The sequence below is a fragment of the Camelus bactrianus genome, chromosome 23, assembly GCF_048773025.1.
Source record: "Camelus bactrianus isolate YW-2024 breed Bactrian camel chromosome 23, ASM4877302v1, whole genome shotgun sequence".
Taxonomy (NCBI): Eukaryota; Metazoa; Chordata; class Mammalia; order Artiodactyla; family Camelidae; genus Camelus; species Camelus bactrianus.
The window spans coordinates 31,897,446-31,915,423 of NC_133561.1; the positions used below are offsets into that span (position 1 = coordinate 31,897,446).

Here is a 17,978-nt window from a genome sequence, read left to right on the forward strand (position 1 = left end):
GCTGTTTGCATCCTGTGCTCCATCCGTCCGTTTTCTCCTCCCCGTCTTCCACTACCAAGGCTGAGGTGGTCCCCTCTCCTGCAGTGCAGAGAATGGGGCTGGCTGGGAGCACTTTTCATCTTCCACTCTTCCCGAATGATTACAAGCTACTAAGGTGGAATCATGAAATATCGCCAGGCTTTTTGTCTTTTTTATTCCCAGACAGTAAAAATCATTAAGGCTTGCTCTTAATTAGTTTCATTTCGAAGCTTCTAAATATTGATTTAACCTACACTCCTTTGTACTTGCCGCAGTTACTGAATTATGCCTGTTATTGATCATGGGATGGAAGTGTTTCCATCCAGCAGGCTCTGGGCCCTGGGAGACACTGGTCTCCCAGTGGGTGTGCAGGACTCAGAAGGCAGGGATGGGCTGGGAGGAGGGAAGCCCCTGACGGACTGGAAACGGCCTTCCCTTAAAGAAGGGTTGCTCAGCTTAGGCTGAGGGCCAGTTTCTTTCTCTTGGGTTGTTGGCCCAGGTTCAAGGGAATTTGAATAAGAAGTCCGCTGGAAATCTCCCTTTCCATTCCCAACCCAAGGAGGGCTGGGCAGTGGGAGCCGAGTCCTGGCTTTACCAGCGGGGTGCTCTTGGGCGAGGTACTATCCTCTCCCATCTGTGACATGGGGCTAGTAATCCCCCCATATTGTAGCGTGGTTATGAGCATTCAGTACAACCGCTCATGTCAGACACCAGACGGGCTCATACACAGTCCTCAGTCAATGGCTACCGCTATTAACACTGCCGTCACACTGGGAAAATAAGTCTGGACTCGGAAGCACACTGTATCTTTTAGCCCTGGCTCCATGCCTTGTTCATTGTTTCATTTTTTTGTATTTGGTGAGGGAATGTAATTAGGTTTATTTATTTATTCTTAGAGGAGGTGCTGGGAATTGAACCCAGGACCTCATGCATGCTAAGCATGCGCTCTACCACTTGAGCTATACCCTCCCTCCAATTCCTTGTTTGCTGTATGATCTTGAGCAAGTCACTTAATGTCCTTTTCATTAAAATAGAGGTAAAGGGATCTATGACCTTGCAAGGCTTTTGTGAGAGTCACATCGGATCATGGAGATGGAAGAATTTAAATTTCAAGGTGTGCCCGGTCATGATAGATACTATTATTGTTGGCTGTACCAGTCACTGCCTTCGGTGCCTCCCCGGCTGCCCTCTGCCTGCAGCATCGTGTCCAGACTATTCTGGTGTCAACCTGCTGCTGCAGCCTCTTCACCTCATCTACACTCTTGGGAACTAAAGGGGACCACTCAGTTCTTGGAATTCACTTCATCATTTTTATCCCAGGACCTTCACTCCAGGTGTCCCCAGCATGTATAGAATGTCTTCCACCAACTGTGCATCTGCTGACCTCTGTGATCAGGAAACACTTTCTGGGGATTTTTTTTCTGAGGGGGTGGTAATTAGGTTTCTTTGTGGATTTCTACTTGGAGGAGGTACCGGGGATTGAACCCAGGACCTCTCGGGTGCTGAGCATACGCTCTACCACTTGAGCTACACCCTTCCCACCCTGGGAATTTTTTTAAAACAACTTTATTGAGGCACATTGCACACCATCAGATCCACCCATTCTTTGTGTATAATTCAATGACTTTAGCCATTTCCTCTAGATTTTTGCCCACCTTCCCTCAGGAGGCAGAATCGTGTTCTCTCCCCTAGGCTGGGCCCCCGTTGCCCTTGGTAAGTGCTTCTGTGACAACTTGTATCGGACTTAGAAGAGTAGTTGCTTTTGTTTTTTTTAAATCTGTGACTCCCACCTGCCCCCCCATAACCTTGTACTCCAGCCCCGCACAGTGCCAGCATGCAGTCGGTGCTGTCTTAATGCTCATGGGGTAGGGAGTTTCCTTGTGGCCAGGACAAAGAAGGCAAGAAGGGTTGAATACTCAGCTCTTATCTGTTAGGATAATGATAAGAAGCTCATGATACACGCAGTTTTCACTGAGCATTCCTGGCTGGCACTCCTCTTGTTTACAGAAGTCTCGTCTCAGCTGGAGGGGCCTTGGAGATGATCTAGCCCAGTGGTTCTCAGACACGGGCATACATCAGAATTGTTGCCGAAGGCAAGTTTGTGTGCCGAATGCACCATGAGGCCAAACAAACTGAAACAGAGTCTGGAGCAGAGAAAGGTTTACTGCAGGGCCGAGCAAGGAAGACAGGGTGGCTCATGCCCAAGAAAACCCCAAACTCCCCGAAGGGTCTCAGCAAAGCCTTATCTAAAAGCCACATAAGGGAGGGGGGTCACAGGGTACATGATCAGCTGTGCACAGTCCTCTCATTGGTTGATGCTGAGGTAACAGGATGGTAAACACTATTAATCCCCAGGCACCAGAAGGTCTGGGGGCCACATTCTCTCGATCATCAAGGAGTTAATTTCTTCCCTTTGGTGGTGGTTTGAAGCGTCTGAAAAACTCAGGAAATATACATGAGATCCTGTTATCTGGGTACTTCAGAGAGGAGCTGCAGCAGAGGATACGGGGGAGGGGTCTGACCCTGGAAGGCCGCCCAGGGTCCTGCTGGGTTACAGAATCTCCAGAGGGTTTGCTCAAACACTGGTAACTTGGCCCCATCCTCTGAGTTCCCGATCCTGGAGGTCTGCGGTGGGCTTGAGAATCTTCTCTAACAAGTTTCCAGGTGCTGCTGATAACTGCTGGCCCAGGGGCCTCAGGGTGGGCTCTGGCCCAACCCCCTCCCTTCACAGAGAAGTAAGAGGACACGTTCCAAGGTCTGTCCCCAGGCTGGGACTGGAACTCAGCCCTGTCCTGTCTAGCGTCCTCTCCCACCAGTGCCCGTACTCTGACCTCTGCTTCAGAAAGGCTGGATGTGGGTGCAGAAGGTCGGCTAGGGCTTCTGACAAATGCTCTCCACAGCCCTGACCCCGAGCTGGGGAGGGGAGAGTGAGGCGGGGCTGCTGCGGGAGACGCCTGTGTGGGGGCTGAGGAGGGGAGCTGAGGAGCGGGGAGAGCCCTGGGGCGGCGGGGGGGGGGCAGGTGAAGGAGTGGGCAGGGCAGGCCTGCAGGAGGCGATGAGGACTGGCAGGCCATTCTCACTGCAGTGAAGGGGGGAAAACTGCCACGGGGCCTCAGCTGCAGCCATTTATCTGGCAGGCCTGCTGAGACAGCTGACAGGGGAGCAGGCAGCCAGCCCCACCGAGACCAAGGCTCCTTCCGCCGCGTGATTTATCTCTGAGCTTCATCTGGCAAACCTGCTGGTGAAACGAGTCTCCTTTTCTCTCCGCCTCATCAATTTTCATTCTGATTTCATTTTCCTTTTCCTTTAGAAGAGCTTTGGCCTTTCTCCTTGTTTAACAGGTCTGTTTCCCATTTGTTCTGCCTCTTTCCCCTCAGCCACCCAGGCCCCAGACCCTCTCACGGCACCCCTCCACAACCCCCACCATGCACACTTTGGTGTTTCCCTGGCCATTAGTTCTGGGACCACAGGCCACAGAGTTGCCCTCGAGGGGCTCACTGTCTGAGAGAGGAGTTGAGCATCATAGTGGATGCGGGTTCTCTGATGATGGGAGAAGGAGCAAGGGGGTGGGCGGTGGTCAGGGAAGAGAGGAGCTGTGTGAACTGAGACTTCAGAGACGGGAAGAAATTCCCAAGGTACACAAGCAATGAAAGGGACTCCTGGGCAGGGCCTCTGCATGTGCAAAGGCACAGGGGCAGGAAAGAGCATTGCTTGCATCTCTGAAGCCTTCCCAGTCCTTCTGCCTGCCCTTGCACCTAGCTCTCAGGAACCCACTGTGTCTGAAGGGCTGTCCTGGGGGCCTGGCTGCAGGAGGGAGCCTTTCAGGGATGCTGCAGGGTCTGCCCAGCCCCTCCACCTGATTCTAGGAAGGGCAAGGGGAGTTACAGGGAGGGAGGTGGGAGAGGCTGGTGGTCACCATCTGGGCTTGGCTGCCCCTCTGGCTTGTGGCTGTGGCCAGTGTAGGATGTCTGTGGGCTGCCATCAAGCTGGGACATTTAGAGGTCTGCTAGGAGGGGCCCTCTCGACCCATCCAAGGAGCACCAGGACAAACGGAGGAGCTACTCACCTGAGCCAGGAAGAGTGGGCTGCTTATTGGATGAGAGTGTGTCAGACATTGGTGAGCTACAAATGAACTGAGTTCAAGGGCCTTCTAGAGTCCTGAAGACCAGAAAAAGGGTCCCAGTTGGAGGCCCCAGGGTGTGCTTAGAATTGACCCAGGAGAGGTCAGTTCCATTGGGAAGGAGGGTCAGCCTGGGGTGGAAGGGTTCCTAGGGGAGGATGCCTGCATTAGTGACCACACGACCATGGATGGGCCATCTGGTGTGGGCCTGGGACACAAGCGGTTTAGATAAAAGGAACAAAAGGGATAAAAAGAGAAGGAGACTCTACTGAGTGCCAGGCACTTAGCAGGCATCATCTTTTTCAGATTCCCCCTCATGAGGTAGGCTCTCTCCCCACATTACAGAGGGATTAAGAGGAGGAACCTAAGGATTCTCAAGGTCATTCAGCCAGCATCAGGACTCAAGGGGAGCCAGCTCCGAAGCCCTTCTTCGAACCACTAACCTGAGCTCAGAGAGGTGGGTGGAATCCTCTGAATTTCCAGAGGGGACACCTGAGGGAGCACCAGAGACTGAGGATCATCGTAGGATCATGTGGAATCCAGAGGCAGAAACCTGAGTCAGAGAAGTGCCTTCTCCACAGAAGGAAGTGGCCCGAGCCAGGGTGAGCGCCTGCAGAAGATGCGCTCTGGGCCGAGGTGTGTCTCCTTCACAAGGCGAGGAAGGAGGCAGAAGGAGCCTGAGCCTGGACTCTGATCCGCCTGGTCTTCAGAAGCCCTGAAGCAACCAGCCCACCTCCTTTCTTCCTGCCCTGCCCTGCCCCTCCTGTAGACATTTTGTGAGCTCCTACTGTGTGCCAAACTGCTGGGGGAACTGGCAGCTTGGAGCACAGTTTCTTCCCTTGAAAGTCTTGCAGTCTGGAGGAAGAGACAGGCAGATAAGCAAACAGCCAGGAGCCCAGCAGAGGTGTAGAGGCATCAGAGAAGGTTTCCTGAGGATGGGCAGATAGTCAGCAGAAGTCTGGCAGCACATGGCGGTAGGACTCAGCCCGGTGCTGCTATCGGTGCCCAGGCAAGCTGGCTCCGCTCCCCTGCCGCCTTTTTGGTGCAGTGCAAGCAGACAAATGACTTTGTGTGCTACCTACTGGCACCCTCCACTCCTAATTAAGAAATAACGAGGCAGGCTCCCTTCCAGGGATCCGAGCGCTGACACCTCTTCCCCGGGGCCAGCCCAGAGACCTACGGATGTAGACGTTTCTTCCTGGGAGCAGGTCCCTTCCCTCCCAGGCTAGGAAAGGGTTTTCACTGGAACGTTGACGCCTCTTACTCCAGAGAGGAGCGGAGGGCAGGGGTAGACAAGACAAACCTCATCCTTTCCCCTGGAGATGCCCTCCCAGTGTCCTCCCTGCTCTCCTCCAGTCTCCCAACCATCCTCCACTCCTAGAAGTCAGCATCTGGCACCAGAATCACAGAAAAGAAGAGCTGGGGTATGAGACACACCTGGGTTCATGGGCGGGATCTACATTCTCTCTTTGGGACCTTGGTCTGATCCCTTAGCTCCACTGAGCTTAATGTTTCTCTAAAAAGTATCTACTTACTGGGTTGTTGGGAGGATGGGCTGAGGTAGCTAAAGTGGCCAGCAAATAGAAACCCTGCACAGAGAAGACACTCAGAACACCGTACCTTCCCTCTGACACTTTGAGTCATGTCATCCTTCCAGCGTGTCAGCTAGAAGGGACTCACCTCACCAGAAGAGAAAGGCTCTGCAGAATAATGATTTTCAAGCCTTTACTGCTGTGACCCAAGGGCAGAAATACATGATTTTGCATCATATCCCTGTCCGTATGTGTGAGTGTGTAAAACAGAGGAAAAGACATTTCAAAACCATGCTTAGTCTGGCTACACACAATGCACTCTACTTTCTATTTCTTTTTTTTTTTTTTAATGTGGATTGTTATTCACTTTAAATTGTTTTCTTGACCCACTAATGGGTTGCGATTCACAGTTCATGGCGGTAGAACACCTCCCACCCCTACCGGGAAACTCTGGCTCTGAGAATACACAAATCAATAACAAACCATCCTTTCCTCCAGGAGCTCACAGCCTCAGCTGAGAAAACAGACTCACAGAATGACAATAAGGAAGGAGTTATTACAGTGGAGGTCTGTTCAAAGAGTCTCAGGAACTGCAGTGGACGTAACCACCCTTCTAGGAGGGACTCTGGGAAAGTGTCACAGAGGAGGTGGCATTTGGGACACGTTTTTATGGCTGGAGAGGAGTTTGATCACTGAAGTTGGTGAAGGGCTCTGCTGGTGGAGTGAGAGGCCTGAGAAGGGGAATGAAGTAGCAAGCCTAGTTTAGCAGGAGTGTGGAGTGCCTGAGGACCAAGAGATCACTCGAGGGTGAGGAGGAGACACCAAACGAGGCAACCGTTAGGGTCAAAACAAGCAATGAAGCGGGAAAGTAAGTGTGCTCTCTGTGGTGGGTGTGTGTGAGGTGAGACAGGGATGGGTCACGATGGCGGAGGTTCCCAGTCTGGAGACTGGTGGGTGGCGGTGCCACCTGACAGCAAGAGCAGGTTTGGTAGGAGATGTTGGGTTTGGGACAAGTTGAATGTGAGAAGCCTCCGACATGGCCAGGTGGCGAGGTCTGGGGCAGTTAGAAGTGAGTCAGCGCCCCTCCTTCCTGGCCGCTCCCTCATTTGTCCTCACACCTGGTGCCCCAGACTCTGTAATGAGAAGACCTAGGGATCTGGCAGCGGGAAGGGGGCAGCAGGGCTGCTCCACGAGGTGGCCAAGCCCGAGCAGGGCTTTGGGGAAGGGCTGCCAGTGGTGGGTGGGGCCAGGAGGTCATCCTGTCATCTTCCTCCTCAAGACAGCAGGGCCCTGGCAGGCCCAGGTCATAAGGATTCCAACCAGAGAGGAGACTGTAAGGCACAGAGCAATTTCTAGCTATGGGAATTGTAGAAAAAGAAAGAGGAATGAGTCTCCCTTCCTGGAAATCACTGATTAACTGTGAGACCCTGAGAAGCTAGAGCCACTATGAAGCAGAGGATGCATTAAGTGAATTTCAAATCTGGTGCTCTAGAGTCCGCTGAAACTAGAGTCAACTCTTTCCAAAGACCCTGGTCCCAACTGTGATGGAGAAGGAAGAATTCTGGGCTTAAAAGATGATGCTGATTGATGATGACGATAGAAGTTAGGACAATGGTTAATTCCAGGTGGGGGCTGGACACTGGGAAGGACCACATAGGAACTTCAAGAGGGCTGGAAATGTCTGTATCTTGCTCTGGGTGATGATTGTACTGGTATCTCCTAATGTGGAAGTTCAGCAAGCTGTACACTTGAGATTCATGCCATTTATTCTCTCTCCTGTACATGTGTTATCTCCTGTACATACGTCAATAATGGGGGGAAAGCTGACTACAAAAGGTGAGAGATGAGAAGTTGGGGCTAAGATGAGAGGCAACGGTAAGGGGGGCAATGAAGGCAACTAACAGGCACGTCCTAGACCCTATATCCTGTGCTCCTCACAGCCCTTCTGTGAGAAGGTTTCATCCCTAACTCGGCCCAAGGTCACCCAGTGAGCCAGCAGCATTGCCAGGCTCAAACCCTGAACGCAGAGCCCAGGCTCCTTCCACTGCACCACTCCTCCTTTGCATAAGTTATTTATGGAATTCAGACTCTGGAAGGCTAGATAAATGCGGAGGTCTCCTCCAGCTCTGAGGTCCTGGTTGTCTGTGATTAAATGGGAGGCGGGAGTGAGGGGCCATGCTCACCTCCCAGGAGGAGCTGGAGGCCAGGTGTACAGATGGAGTGCTGGCCTCCCTTCCCGCTGCATCCCCCCCCACCCAGGGCTTATCTGCTGGCGAGGAGGCCGGAGTTTATCAACGCTACACTCAATTATGCTGCCCATCTGTCTCCGCAGCTCAGGGGGACCTGGCACCGAGGCGGCGGGCCGGGAAGGCTAGGCAATCGATCACTGCCCTGCCCGCTGCTCCTCCCTCCAAAAGGCTCCAGGCTTGTGGGGCGGAGGGGGGATGCTGGGCGAAGGCTGCCGGGAGGCGGAGGGGAGACAAGGATTGGGGGAGGTGGTAGGAAGAGACTGCATCCAACCACCACCGGGAGGAGCAGCGTTGTCGGGACTGGCAGGAGCTCCGGGACTGTGCTGGGGGCGGGGGCGGGGCCAGACACGGAGGGGCGGGAGGAGAGCCGCGCTGGTTCCCGACAACAGCTTCTCCAAAATTCTTCATCTAGTGCTTTGCCAAGTGTCGTAGTTCAATGAGGAGTGTAAGAGATCAATTCCATACTTTCTGCTAAATCCAGAGCAGCTGTCCAGAAGAGGTGGCTCCGCGGGGGCTTGCAGTGCCAGCCCTTCCAAGAGAAACTTAGTCCCTGGAAGTGGGCAACCCTGCTTCCCCGACTGTGGCCCTGGGGCTTTCCCTCTCCTGTCACTGAAGGCCATGGCTCCAGCAATCCCTGCACAGAGAGCAGCCCCAGCCCCCAGTTTCAGCGCTGTGCTCCAGTAAGGCAGGCGTCGATATTGGCTGGTCTGGTGCAGCAGGTTACGGAGGCAAAGACCTCAGTTTGAATCCCGACCCTGCCATGTTAGAAGCTGTGCAACCTCTGACAAGTCCCTTAGCCTCTCGGTGCCTCGATTGCTTCTTCTGCAAAACGAGACTAAGAAATCCCTTCTCTGCCTCCACCCAGGGTTGATGGGAGGATGACACGCTTCACTGTTTGCCTCCACTCACCAGTACCTTCTGCCTGTTCAGTCCTACACCTGGTGCCGTGGGGACACAAAAAGGATGCAAGCCATGGCCCTGCCTCAAAGAGCTTGAAATCCTGTTGGGGGAAACGTACCCGCGATAGTCTGAACTCCCGCTCAACCCGGGAGATAATAGATAAAAGACAATTAGCTTTCTCTGCAGCTCCCGGCAGAAATTGCTAACCAACCTTGCATGAGTGGGCCATGTGCAAGACAGCTTTAAGTGGTGATGGCAGGTGAGTGGGCAGCTCCGAGTTCCATCTTGGGAGGGGCTGCGTGCTCAGCACTGAGGGGGAAGACTTGCCTGGGCCTTTGCCGAGCCTTGGGACCAGAGGTGCACTAGACGTGAGTCATCCGGCCACTGCCCTTCTCTGGAAACGCCGAGCCCAGCCCTGGGCTCCTGGATGGGGGCCAGGAGCTCCAGCCACAGGGACACGGAGGAGGGTGAGCCTGGGGTGAAGGGAAAGGTGTGTCTCTAGATGCTTTTTGGGGGGAGGGAGATTAGGTTTGTTTATTTATTATTTATTAATGGAGGTGCTGGGGATTGCACCCAGGGCCTCACACACACTAGGCATGCGCTCTACCACTGAGCTACACCCTCTCCCCTGGACATTTTTAATTAACTTTAATACGGCTTCTCAGTCCCTCCGTACAGTTGAGCGTCTACAGGACAAAGGGGCTAGGTCAGAGGTGTTGGAGACAGATCCCGGGGCTCAGGTGGGGTCTCCAGGCCTCTCCACCCACTGCAGCCTTCTCTCCCTTTGTGAACTGTCTTGGGCTCTCCTAAGCATTGTGCATTTGTGGTCCTGCCAGAGTGGCACTCATAGAGGTGTGACATTTTATCTATTTCTGCTCACAGCTCTCCACCCCACCTGGCAGGGGGGTGGGCGCGACACTGGGTCCACAGTGGGCAAGCTTAATAGGGCCTTACTGAGCCCTGGGATTCAACTTCTTAAAAGTCCTATAGCTGGGGAGCCTCCCAGCCCTGGAGGATGAGGAGAACACTTATTGAGCTCTTTCTGTGTGCACCACATTCAGCTCCTTTAATCCTAATAATAAACTCATTTTATACACAAGGAACAGATGCTCAGAGAAGTCAACAACTTTTCCTAGGGTGCTCTGTTAGGAAGTGGTAAGTAATAGTAAGATCTCTTTGCTGATGGGTTCTGCTCTCTCAGGTCAGTCCTGGAAAGGAAGCAGAGGCCACTAGTATGTACGTGTGGCAGGACCACAGACCTAGCTCCATGACAGGGCCATCCCAGGGCTCAGCTTGTCTCTGCTGCCTCTCTGCCACATGGCACACTGCAGAATCCCCACCCCACCCCCTTCCTGACCACCTCTCACCGGCTTGGATAGCTGAGTTCCCTGGACTCCCCTCTGCACACGTATGCAGGTGTGCATGCGTGTGCACGTGTGTTTGTTTGCCCAGAGTTTTACGTGTCAGTATACATACCCCCCACGCAAAACCTCTGTGCATTTTCAGTCATGTTGTTTTTTCCACCTTCAGAAATAGCTGCAGAGGAAGGTGGGAAGTAGTCAAATGTAAACAGCCATGCGGTTCCCGTGCTCAGGGGAGGTCTTCAGTGGCTCCCACCCAGCCCCAGCATCCTGGGAGTGAGATGAGGTGGGCAGCTCAGAGACACCTGCCGAGAAGGTGGTGGGAGACACAGCGCCCAGCTTCCCACAGCTCCCTGGAGAGGAATCATCTGCCTCGGGGGCAAGAACAGGCACCCAGCCTGCTGCTTCAGCAGCCAGTGCAGCCCAGGGTGCCCAGGGTACAGACGTCAGGGCCAGACGTGGGGGCAGAGAAGTCCAGTGTCAATGGCACAGCCTCTGGATTCCTGTCTCCTGCCACTTACCAGCTATATAACTTGTGCCAAATTCTTTAACCTCTTCCTAACCTCAGTTTCTTCATCTGCAGATGGGAGGTATTAATGCTTATCTTGTAGACGCTTTATGAAGGTTAAATGAAATAAGAGATGCAGAGTCTTTGAAGCGTCCTGGCAAATCGCAGGTGTTCAATAACTGTGCTTCTCTGATGCCTGCAGCTGGAAAACCATCCAATCAGACCTCCACTCAAGAGTCAGAGCAGGCTCAGGAGGCCCTGTTTCGTTCCCCATCTTGATTCTTGGCTGAGACTGCACTCACCTCTAGGGTGATGCAGCCTGGCTGTGGGGTCTGGTAGAGAACCCGGATTGATTGCTCATACCCAGGAGGGAGGAACGGCTTGAATTCTAGATTGGGATGGGGGTAGGGGCCCAACCTCCTGGAGGAAGGGGCCCTGAGACCACAGAGATTGAGTCATATAAACCCTTACTGGGCACCTGCCCTGGACTACAAGGATGATGATGAGCGAGACAGGTCCCCAGCTGGGGAGACATTTCCATGTGATGTGGTCAGGGCTGCAGTGAAAGCAAGAGGCAGGCCCCTTAGCCATCCAGGGGTGGGAGGGTTAGAAGAAGCGTTCTGTAGGAGATGACTAACATTAAGTTGAGTCTTGAAGAACAAATGGGGGTTGACTGGGAGACTGAGGAGGAGACAGGGGGAGGGGGTGTGTCAGGGTAACTTCGACCTGAAAGGTTGGTCACGGTGGGTCAGCAGGGTGGCAAAAGCCAGGAGAATTAGCTGAAGCCAAGTCACATAAGGTCTTACCCGCAGGGCTGACGAGCTCAGACCCAGGCTTCGTAGCCCCACAACCTCCTCCTGGCAGCTCGGCCAGGCTGTTGGGGAAGGGGAAACCCCTGCCTCCAGTAGGGAAGTTGGCAAAAACCAAAGCTGCCCCCCACCCAAGGAGAGCCTCAACAGACCCCAGACACAACCACCCCGCCCCAGCCTGTCTGGGTGTGGGGTCAGGGTTCACTGCCTTTCAGCTTCCAGTCCCAGGAGCTCACTGTGGGATTTAGAAGCTGAATTTGTTTCTATCACTCTACCTACACCATTCAAAGGGACATCTGAAAACTATTGCTTTATTCCCCATTTACCCAGTGAGCCAAGGAGGAGGTGGGGAGAGATGTGAGAAAGTCTGGAGAACCTACTCCACATCTCTCTGGGCTCAGAAGGACTCTCAAGATGATGATTATTCCAGCCGCCCCTCTCCTCCACATACACACACCCCTTTCCTGAGTTATTCTGAAAGCTTCTGAGGCTCAGTCTCTCTCTTGGTCCTTCCCTGAAGACTCACAGTCACTCATTCCCCCAACGGATCGTATAAAAGGACAGTAAAGCCTAAGGACTATAGGACAGAACCCAGGAGCCCTGGCTCTGACCCTGTCCACCCCTCCCAGATCCTTTGGCCTCTTGAGTCAAACAGAGGAGATGTGGGAAGAGGGAATAGATTCTGCTTCTCTGCAATCTCCTTAACCCTGCATCCTCTTCTTCCAGGGCTGCCCAGACAGGATGTGGCAATGAGTGAGCAGACCCTGCGCCAGTGGACAAGGATGGAGAGCCACACCCAGGAGGGCCGGAAATAATGCCCACCCATCCCCACGTAGAATGACTACCCTGGGAGGGTGATTCCTTCCGCCCTGGCAGGGCTGCTGACTCTCAGCCTGCAAACCACTTCTGCGAAGAGCAGAAGGACTCAAGACTCTTCTTGTGGATGGTCCCCTGCCCTGCAGCGCCACCATGAGGCTCCTCGTGGCCCCCCTCTTGCTGGCTTGGGTGGCTAGTGCCACTGCCGCTGTACCCGTGGTGCCCTGGCGCGTGCCCTGCCCCCCTCAGTGTGCCTGCCAGATCCGGCCCTGGTATACACCGCGATCATCCTACCGTGAGGCCACCACCGTGGACTGCAATGACCTATTCCTGACGGCCGTGCCCCCCGCGCTGCCCGCGGGCACACAGACCCTGTTGCTACAGAGCAACGGCATTGTCCGAGTGGACCAGAGTGAGCTCGGCTACCTGGCCAACCTCACAGAGCTGGACCTCTCCCAGAACAGCTTTTCAGACACCCGAGACTGTGATTTCCGTGCCCTGCCCCAGCTCCTGAGTCTGCACCTGGAGGAGAACCAGCTGACCCGCCTGGAGGACCACAGCTTTGCAGGGCTGGCCAGCCTGCAGGAGCTCTATCTCAACCACAACCAGCTGTACCGCATCGCCCCCAGGGCCTTCTCTGGCCTCAGCAACCTGCTGCGGCTGCACCTCAACTCCAACCTGCTGAGGGCCGTTGACAGCCGCTGGTTCGAGATGCTACCCAACCTGGAGATCCTCATGATTGGCGGCAACAAGGTGGACGCCATCCTGGACATGAACTTCCGGCCCCTGGCCAACCTGCGCAGCCTGGTGCTCGCGGGCATGAACCTGCGGGAGATCTCCGACTATGCCCTGGAGGGGCTGCAAAGCCTGGAGAGCCTCTCCTTCTATGACAACCGGCTGGCCCGGGTGCCCCGGCGAGCGCTGGAGCAGGTGCCTGGGCTCAAGTTCCTAGACCTGAACAAGAACCCGCTCCAGCGAGTGGGGCCCGGGGACTTTGCCAATATGCTGCACCTCAAGGAGCTGGGGCTGAACAACATGGAGGAGCTGGTTTCCATCGACAAGTTTGCCCTGGTCAACCTCCCCGAGCTGACCAAGCTGGACATCACCAACAACCCCCGGCTGTCTTTCATCCACCCCCGCGCCTTCCACCACCTGCCCCAGATGGAGACCCTCATGCTCAACAACAACGCTCTCAGTGCCTTGCACCAGCAGACAGTGGAGTCCCTGCCCAACCTGCAGGAGGTGGGTCTCCATGGCAACCCCATCCGCTGTGACTGTGTCATCCGCTGGGCCAATGCCACGGGCACCCGTGTCCGCTTCATTGAGCCACAGTCCACTCTGTGTGCCGAGCCCCCAGACCTCCAGCGCCGCCCAGTGCGAGAGGTGCCCTTCCGGGAGATGACGGACCACTGCCTGCCCCTCATCTCCCCCCGCAGTTTCCCCCCCAGCCTCCAGGTGGCCAGTGGAGAGAGCCTGGTGTTGCACTGCCGGGCACTGGCTGAACCAGAACCCGAGATCTACTGGGTCACTCCAGCTGGGGTTCGACTGACGGCTGCCCGGGCAGGCAGGAGGTACCGGGTGTACCCCGAGGGGACCCTGGAGCTGCGGAGAGTGACAGCAAAAGAGGCAGGGCTGTACACCTGTGTGGCCCAGAACCTGGTAGGGGCTGACACTAAGACGGTTAGTGTGGTTGTTGGCCGGGCTCCCTTGCAGCCAGGCAGAGACAAGGAACGGGGTCTAGAACTCCGGGTACAGGAGACCCAGCCCTATCACATCCTACTGTCTTGGGTCTCCCCACCCAACACCGTCTCCACCAACCTCACCTGGTCCAGCGCCTCCTCCCTCCAGGGCCACGGGGCCACTGCCCTGGCCCGACTGCCACGGGGCACCCACAGCTACAACATTACCCGCCTCCTTCAGGCCACGGAGTACTGGGCCTGCCTGCAAGTGGCCTTTGCTGACGCCCATACCCAGTTGGCATGTGTATGGGCCAGGACTAAAGAGGCTGCTCCTTGTCACAGGGCCTTAGGGGACAGACCTGGGCTCATAGCCATTCTGGCTCTCGCCGTCTTCCTGCTGGCAGCTGGGCTGGCGGCCCACCTCGGCTCTGGCCAGCCCAGGCAGGGAGTGGGGGGGCGGCCTCTCCTTCCAGCCTGGGCTCTCTGGGGCTGGAGCGCCCCTTCAGCCCGGGTGGTGTCTGCACCTCTTGTCCTGCACTGGAATCCAGGGAGGAAGCTACCCAGGTCCTCAGAAGGGGAGACACTGTCACCACCATTGTTGCAAAATTCCTGAAGCTCAGCCTGTTCTCAGAGGTAGAGAAGTATCTGGGACTACTATTTACCAAAAGGGACGCAATCTGGGCCAGATGCCCTGCCAGGAACGTGACACGGACTCACGAGCTTGAGGCCTGGCAGCTGGACCAAGACAGCTGGCTCTGTGGCCCCAGGGGGTGCCCCTGCAGCCTCCAGAAGGCCACCCTTACCTTCTGGGCTCCTCTGCTGCCATTCTGAGGAGCATCTCCAAGGAAAAGGAAGCACTCTGGCTAGAGCCTCCCACCTCCCCAGTTGTCTATATGCCCAGAGGCTCCTGGGCCTCTGCCTGGATGTCCCCTGCCTGTGTCCCCAGGCCCTTGGCCCGCAGGCCGTGCCCCCTCCTCTTCTCTGTCTTTGTAAAGTCTCAGTTGCTTGCTCCTTCCCCTCCTGGGCAAGGGCTGAAGGAGGCCTCTCCTCCCCACCTTGGGGGACTGCTCCCCAAGTGGGCCCCCAGCTGGATCTGAAGGACATTTGGGAGCGGGATGCCCGGGAGTGCCTCGTCCCGGCAGCCCAGGTCGGCACCTCGAGGTGGACTTTCTACAGGCAATTTTGTACCTTCGTGGAGAAATGTGTCACCTCCCCCCAGCCGAAGTCACTCTTTTCTCCTGTTTTGTAAAAAAAAATAAAAATAAATAAGAATAACAATCATAAGGGGAGGGGGAGGAAATGAAAGGCAACGAAGGAAACCTTTGAAGACTGAGTATAACTAAAGAGTTCCCTGCTCCGAATCTTGTCAAAGCCTGAGGGTGACAGGCAGGGGCTGGGATGGGACAGGAGGGAGGAGAGAGGAACGCGATGCAAGAAGGCACAGGTTTTCCCTCCAGGCTTGAATTCTGGCCTGCCAGGCGCCGCTGGGCCTGCTGCCCGGAGAGTCCCTGCAACTGAGCAGGAGGGCTAAGGGAAGAGGGAAGAGGCGGGGTGGGGTGGGGGGGGGAAGGTGCTGACAAGAGAAGGAAGGAGCACAGGAGGCAAGGAGAGGGCGGGAGAGGAAAATGGGGGGAAACCGGGAGAAGGAGAGAGTGGAAATTTCCATCAGCACACATCGGCACCCCTTCCCTTTCTGCGATAAGCAATTAACATGCCAGTGCAGAGGAAGCACTTCCCAGCCTACTTCTAATTAAACAAACCCAAGAGGCAGAGTCATGCCGAGAACTGCAAATCATCAAGACAGCAAGAACTTTGGCTCACTGGGGCAGGAGGGGCGTGGGGGGTGATGGAGGATTTGGGAAGGGGAGGGCTCTGGGACAAGGAAACTGCTGCATTGATCTTTCTAGTCCATTTCAGTGTAATTTGCAATGAGCCTGGTTTGCTTTTGCAGTATTTAAAGAAACAAAAACAAAAACAAAAAAACCCGACTGACCTCTTAGGACCAAATGTGAAGGGCGGCATCTGTTGGGAAATAGAGCCCAGGGGCGGTGCCAGAGCAAGAGGCCACTGGACCACAGCGCTTTTTTCTGAGATGAGTCTCTTGACACTGAAAAGAAACATGTGCCCCTGAGGACTGTGCGCTATAGACACATTTAGCAGACTTGTTGGACGCCACCGTCGAAGTGGCAAATGTGTACACAGGTTGAAGTCAGACCAGTAGACAGAGCATCAGGCCCCACGGAACCGAGAAAGAACACTCACCCCAAGCCGGGGGGTGATGGTCCTCCCTCGGTGAACACAGAGCCGGGTTCTCCGAAGGCCTTCAGACAACAGCCAGTTTAGGAGCCTTTTTCCTCTCAGGCAGGGGTCCTCACACGTCGGCCTGCATCAGAATCACCTGAGGGCTTGCTAAGCACAGACGGCTGGTCCTACCCCCAGGGTTTCTGATCTCCATCTGGGTGGGACCTGTGTTTCTAACACATTTTCAGGTGATGCTGTTGCCACTGGTCTGGGGACCACACTTTGAGAACCAGGGATCTCCAGCCTGTGGTGGCTACAATGTTTCTCTCCTTCTGCTCCAGCCCCAGCTTTTTTATAGACAGGGGTATAGGTTATGGCCCCAAGTGAGAGTTGAGGGAGAGGGAGGTGCTGGAGGCTGGCCCATTGGCTCCTCCATCCTCTACTGGTGGGCTGCTCAGCCCCAATTCAAAATGACAGCCTTCTGCCCTGAGGTCAGAGGCTCCATCCACGTGTGCTCTTTCCCACAGGCAACTTACATGTTCTTCAGGGGAGGGGCTGGGAAAGCATAGACGTGAGACACACATGCTCCCCTTGCCCTTCCGGCACCCGTGGCTGACAGTCCTCAGGCCTCCCAGGGTCCTTTCCTGATGCGCTTTGGGACCATCACAGCCATGTTCTGGGCAGCCATGCTCACGAACTGGGGCGGGCCTGTGGGATCCAGCCTGCTTGCCGTCAGTGAGGGCTGGAGTCATCCTCTGTGATACAGAAGCTCTGTGGGAAAGAGGCAGGGATGGGCCCGTGCTGACCACGGAAACCCGGAGTCAGAAATCTACACCTCTCCTGTCTAGGACAGAGAGCAGGCGCTGCCTTTCTTGACAAGCCCCCATGGCAAGGAAAATCCTGGTGCTGTTTGCTTAAATAAGCACCCAGAGCCCTGCAAAGCCTGTGGGCCCCTGCAACCCTCTCCTATCACCACCTCCCTTGTCACCCCAGAACTCCCCTAAGTGCTCCAGGTGCAATACAGGAACCCCAAAAGTGATCCAGCACGGCTAGTGGGCCCAGGACCTTAGATCCTTCTAGTGCAAAATACTTGTAAATGTGCCTGGGGTTGGAAGATGGAAAGGCTGGAAGATGGAAGACCTCTTTGCCACCTTCCTTTGCCGCAGACTCCTTAGTTATGACAGGAAGCCCTGAGGGAACGGGTGGAAGCCGGAGCCCTGAGGAGGGGGTGCAGCTCTGGCTCCCTGTCTCTGTGTCCTCATGGGCTTCTGCTTTCCTGCTGCGGTGGCTTACAGGTGGCGAGTCCTTGAAAATGAATCCCTTCTTCTAGGGGAAAAGGAAGTTCTGCCAACTGAACTCCTGGGTTCTGAGCATGTGGCTGCCCCAGAGAAGTAGGTGAGCGGTGGGGACAATGGGAGCGAATGGCCTCTTTCCTCCTGGAAAGAGAGCTGATGCCAGAGGAACAAAGCCAACTGGGGAGAGGGAGGAAGAGGCACTTTGTGGGTTGCTGTGTCCTGGAAGAGCTAGAAACTGAGCAAATGAGAGTGAGCAGCCTCTCCCCGGTGCAGAATGGGGCACGTGGCTCAGGTGTGTTGCGATCAGGCAGCGCGACAGCGGGACCCTGCCCTGTATGTCTATTAACACAGCCAAAGTGGCATTCGGGGTCTCAGCTTTCATATTAGACTGAGTGTGTGGGCAACTAAACATGCTGGGTTTAAAACCAACAAAATGGCTATTTAGCCTGG

At 55.2% G+C, this 17,978-nt stretch overlaps 1 protein-coding gene across 5 annotated transcripts in view; it reads left to right on the top strand.

Annotated features, from left to right (window-relative positions):
* The window catches only part of LRRN2 (leucine rich repeat neuronal 2), a 60,082-nt gene extending 45,242 nt beyond the window's left edge, over nucleotides 1-14,840 (top strand). For 3 of the 5 annotated variants that reach the window (XM_074351988.1, XM_074351990.1, XM_074351987.1), the window contains one exon: nucleotides 12,224-14,840. In XM_074351988.1, the coding sequence (XP_074208089.1) occupies nucleotides 12,467-14,605 (2,139 nt within the window). In that variant the 5' untranslated portion in view covers nucleotides 12,224-12,466 and the 3' untranslated portion in view covers nucleotides 14,606-14,840. Of the gene's footprint in view, nucleotides 1-8,292; nucleotides 9,079-9,129; nucleotides 9,287-12,223 lie in introns of those variants that run through there. The other 2 variants (XM_074351991.1, XM_010969252.3) reach the window with 2 other exon arrangements.
* Nucleotides 14,841-17,978: the final 3,138 nt, after the last annotated feature.